This window comes from Gavialis gangeticus, unplaced genomic scaffold, assembly GCF_001723915.1.
Source record: "Gavialis gangeticus isolate Ggan-Ray unplaced genomic scaffold, GavGan_comp1, whole genome shotgun sequence".
NCBI classification, from domain to species: domain Eukaryota; kingdom Metazoa; phylum Chordata; order Crocodylia; family Gavialidae; genus Gavialis; species Gavialis gangeticus.
In genome coordinates, this window is record NW_017729025.1 from 38,130,890 (window position 1) to 38,136,068 (window position 5,179).

The window sequence follows — 5,179 nt, forward strand, 5'->3', positions numbered from 1 at the left end:
GCCGCGCTGACCCGGAAAGGGATGAGGGGAGGGAACAAGAGCAACGGAATGTACCATCCTGCCCGCCCCGCCGCGGCTGCAGGAGAAGCTCGAGCCGAGCTGCCGACAGCGCCGCGGCCGCGGAGGACAGGCCAATCAGTGGCCAGTCTCCTCGCCCCCCCCCTGCAGTGGTGTCTCCCGGTTTCGGGCGCATGCGCAGCGGCGGCGGCGACGGAGACGGTTGCGGCCGCCTGAAGGACAGAGGCACGGCAGGCCTAGCCAGAGCTATAGCCGTAGCTGGGTGGCTGACCCGGGCTGGGCTGAGCGACCCCCGCGGCCATGGCGCTGGAGGTACTCAAGCTGGTGCGCAACTACTGGGCGGCGACACTGGTGCCGATGGGCTTCGTGATTGGCTGGTGGCTGGACCGGCGCAACGACAGATCCCTCACCACCTGCCGCAACCGCAGCGCGCTGTACAAGAGGTCCGTGCCCCTCCTCGTGCGCCCGGGTCCTCGGGGCGCCGGGACCTGGGGCCTGACTTCCCTTCCCATGTCAGGGCTGGCGGCGCTGCTGGGTATCCCCTGTTGTGTCCTTACTGGGGCGGGCTTGGGGATGGGATGGAAAGTAGCGAGCGTGAGGCCCAGGTGTGGGGAGGCAGCAGCGCCGTGGGGGTACGGAGGGGAGGTTGGCAGGCCTATGCCACCACATCGGGAGCCACTGGGTGGACATTGCTTTCTTGTCTGCTCCTCGCCTGCAGCAAATGTGAGCTGAGTTAGGGCAGCTGGCTCTGCAGTGAAGCAGCTGCTGAACTCAGAGTCCCAGCTTCCCTTTGCAGTGAGCTGGGTGGTGAACAAAATGGTTATAACCGGGTGCCTCAAAATGCAGGAAGTCCTGTCCACCCACTTCTAAGTGATTTTGTTTTGCCCACTCACACCCTTGATTTAATTAATTGGTACTAATCTTGGTTTATTCTTGTGTTTTTCGGTTATGTTGCTCAATACCAGTTGGTAGACATGCAGACACGGGCACACCTGATAGCATTTGTGCCCCAGGGTGCTGAAATGCAGGATGCCCTTCAGCTTCGATTGCTGGGAGTGGAGCAGTGGCAGGGGACAGGAAGCTGCTGCCAGAAAAAAAAATATCTCTGCCAAAAGGCAGCTTTAGCCCTTCCCAAGGCCCACAACTATTTCTTATGGGGGGAAGGGGGGACATCACTAGGGGAGGATTAACCTGGCTCTTGGCAGTAGCATCTCTTCTCAGAGCAGCATCCTGTCCCTGCTCCACTCCAACGTCTAAGCCAGGAGTTCCCAACCTCCAGGCCACAGCCTGGTGCTAAGCCATGAAGGGTTGACTGCCGGTCCACAGACCAGCAGACCATGGATTGGAAGTGACTGGCATACTCTGGACCGACAGCCAACCCTTCTTTATACTGAGTATATAAAAGGTTTGGCTGACTGCCCGCAGTCTGCTGGTCACTGTTAGTCTGGAATTTGCCAGTCTGTGGCATAAAAAGGTTGGGAACCCCTGGTCTAAGCCCCCTTGCCTTCAATTTACCTTTACTGGGGCTGGCATGCCACATACAGCAAAGACCTGTGCTCCTTGTGGCAGATGTAGGTTGGGCATCCTTACCCTAAGGGCATGTCTGCAATAGATTTTCTTTTTACCTCCTGTTGCTGCATGACTGCTGGTACAGTTTTGCTAGTTTTGGACAAAGTAGGAGCATTGGTATATACAGGTGTCAGGTGGCATTTTTTTAATATGTCATTTAGATCTGTTTTGAGAAGAACTAGGAAATCTGGTAATAAGAAAACTAGCACTCTTACTAACATCACCAGTGGGGGAGTTGCACTAGTAGTCTAATATTGGTGTGAAATTTCTCCCTGGTCTTAAATCCTACTAAACCTGCATCCACTTAAGCAATGAGTGTTGATACTGATGTCAAAGGAAGCAGGATTTTGCTGTATGGACCTTGTTCTTTAAAATATTTCTCACCTCATGAAGGTGACTGGGGTCTTCAGTTTGTTTAAATTAATAGGGATTAGGACTCAGTACTGCTGAAATCTCACAGTTCTTCCTCTCAACCATCCCAGTGATAGCATGGAGAACTACACATGCATAAGGGCTGGCCTCTTAATTTGTTTTCAGATTGGAAGGAGCCAGAAATGCTGAAAATTAATGTTGTTCAGTTTCTTTCATAGTGGTACAACAATCCTCCTGTGCATTTTGGGACTCGGTCCTAAAATATTTGCTTCAAGCCTTCATTATCCACAGAGATGGTAACTGGGGGGCGTTGGTCCTTCAGTCAGTACGTATGAGTGAACCCTGGCATGAACCCAACGGTAGGAATCAGAACTAGAAATGGGCCATGAAGCTGAAATGAAGGCATGAAGCCCCATTTCCAGCAACAGCTTTGCTCCCTAGTGCTGGGTTTTCCCCTAAAGAACTTGTTACACACGTTTCTAAAATGGAAGAGACATGACACTAGATAAAAAATAGAAGAATCCTAGCCTGTAAGAGGAACTCTGAAATAATATGCACACTTGGGAACAGAAGGGGAAGACTGCTCATCAAAAATGACATGATTTTTTTGTTGAGAAGAATTAGGAGGAATGTCAAAGATATTGGGAATGATTCAAATTAATCAAGTTGAAAATTAATCTTGAAATCAAGTTTTGTTATAAAATACCCAATACTCAGACATAATTAATTTAATGTGCGTTCTTTGATGCATATTACATTTTGCAGAATGCCTGCCTAATACTACTCTTCTTCCCCCTCCCCTCCCTCTTTTTCCAACACAGGGAGCTGAAACCAGGTGAAGAATTTACTTGGAAATGAAAGACTTCAATGAAGCGGGAAGTGCTTTGATGCAGTTAAATCTGTGTATAACAAGTAGATGAAGTAGTTATTGTGTCTTCCCTGGAACAGAAACCATGTCTTTATTCTTCTCGTACTCTGTTTCTAAGGTAACTAAAAGGACTGTATCATGACTTACATCTGCCAACATAATTTTCTGTTTGGTTTTCTTCTTGAGCAACAGTTTTATCATATAATGAGGATTATATCCTATTCAGAAATACTTTTTTCCCCATGATGAATATTGGTTGGGGGAGAATTCGACAGACACCTGTGCAAAGAGCGCTTCAACCTATGGTCATTGATCATTTTGTGAAGTTTCCTATGTATAAAGAATCAACCTTAAAAAGAAACTTGTTAGGCTTACTTATTCTGTGAATTGGTAACACTTCTTCCAAAAAAATCCAGTTGGGGTTATTTCTCTTTCAGGTTTAAACTTTTTCCTTTAGTATTTGCAACTTCAGCTTTGTAGTTAGTGCATGGGAACCAGAAAGTAAAACTAATTGGGGACTTATTAAAAACAACGATGAAACTGTGAATGGGAAAACTGTTTTTTTTTTTTTTTAAATACTCTGTTAACAACTAAGTGGTAATACGTATGTGGGTAAGTCATTATATGACAGGCAGTCCTCAACTTGAAACGTTTCGAGTTGCAATGTTTTGCACTTACATTTATAAATTGACACTGTTTCAACTTTCTGACATCAGTTTTGACTTTACAAAGCTTGATCTGACGCCAGGCCACACCAGTGAACAAGTTCGCTGTGTCGCCCATCTCCCTGGAGATCATCTGTCCAAACTTCCTTGGACACTTTCTTTAAGAAAGCAGGCAAGACTCCAGAAGAACCTGCAGCCAAGACTCCAGCCAAGAACCCTTCAAAAAGTCCACCCAAGAGCCCTTCAAAACATCCAGCAAAATCTCCTCAAAGTCCTTCCAAATCAATATGATTACTATTTACAATATAAATACATTAATGTAGCTATATTACTCATCTATAATTGATTGAGTACAAAGTTCTGGGTTATTTTTGGTGAAAATAGGGTATCAGGCCTTATTTCAGGAACAAATCCCCCATTTATAACATTGTTTCTTATGGGAAAATCGGTTCTGAGTTGCAACATTTTGACTTAAGATGTGGTTTTCAGGAATCAGTTGTGTTGTAAGTCTGAGGACTGCCTGTATAACAAACCAAGCCAGGCCTCCTGGTCTCCTTTTCTTATCCTTAGGTAGGAGGCTCATGAATTAGATTCTGTGCTACTTGCATAGCGCAGCCACAGTGTGGGCATTGGTATTTTGGGCCATCATGGCATGTCCTAAATTCTTAGCTTGGGTAGGTCTCTGCCCCACTCTCAGTAAAGCCACCCTGGGACTGCTCTAAGAAGCCATGGTATGGCCCATGTTAGTGCTCAGAACAATCCATCCATGCTTCTTTCCACTTCTAATCACTTGCATGAGGTGTAGGGGCATAAAAACATCAAGCTAGATCATAAGCCTTTGGAGGTAGGGGGAGAAGGTCTCAATCAGTCCTAGCATAGTAAGATTTGGTCTGTGGTTAGGGCTTATAGGAGCTATTAACAACACAAATAATAATGTGTTTGGGAACCTTTTGGTTGGAAGGATTGTCCCAGCCACCTGCGGAGGGTTCAGGACTGAGAGTATGGTCAGGGGTGGAAAGGTAAGAAAGGATTACTGGCTTAACAAAAACACAACTATGCGTAGTAACAAGACAAACAATGACCGACAAAAACAATTTGCGTCGACAACTTATTGGCAGTCCCCCCGATGCCTGATGTACAACAAGTTTCTCTTTCCACAAAGTTCTGCGAAGTTGGGCATCCCTGATCAGCGCTGTCTGAGAGGTACTGGGAAGGACCCTGGTATTCAGTCTTTGGTCTCCTCGAAATACATGGGCCCACTGATCCAGGTCAACAGCTAACTAATCCTTTTTACAGAGCTGTATCTTCCTTAGAATGATTTCCGGATATTTCAGCCAATTTGTAGCTTCCGAATGGTACTGATAATGTACAGCCACTCAGATTCTTTTTACTTCAACTGTCCTTAGACTAACCAATAGCAGTACAAGCCTTGCATTCCTTTGATAAGGTTAATTTTAACTATGCCACAAGGTCTTACTACTTCAAGGCTTTGCTAAATTTACTAGGCCTTTATACAAGGCCTTACTACACCTTAAACTTTAATTAGGCTCTTAGCAACAACATACAGCTTAATATCTAAACAAATACAGAAAAACACTTGGTCTAATCTTCATAGAGCCTTCAGGAAGCACCTTTATCACACAGACATAATTTTCAGCTGTCACAAAGGATCCAGATATTTAATTCT

The 5,179-nt window shown here is 45.6% G+C and overlaps 1 protein-coding gene across 1 annotated transcript; it reads left to right on the forward strand.

Annotated features, from left to right (window-relative positions):
- The first annotated feature begins 306 nt into the window (after positions 1-306).
- NDUFB1 (NADH:ubiquinone oxidoreductase subunit B1) lies at positions 307-3,370 on the forward strand. Its single transcript, XM_019518647.1, has 2 exons — positions 307-461; positions 2,781-3,370. The coding sequence occupies exons 1-2, from the start codon at positions 319-321 to the stop codon at positions 2,815-2,817; spliced, it is 180 nt and encodes a 59-aa protein (XP_019374192.1). The 5' UTR covers positions 307-318; the 3' UTR covers positions 2,818-3,370.
- The last annotated feature ends 1,809 nt before the right edge of the window (positions 3,371-5,179 follow it).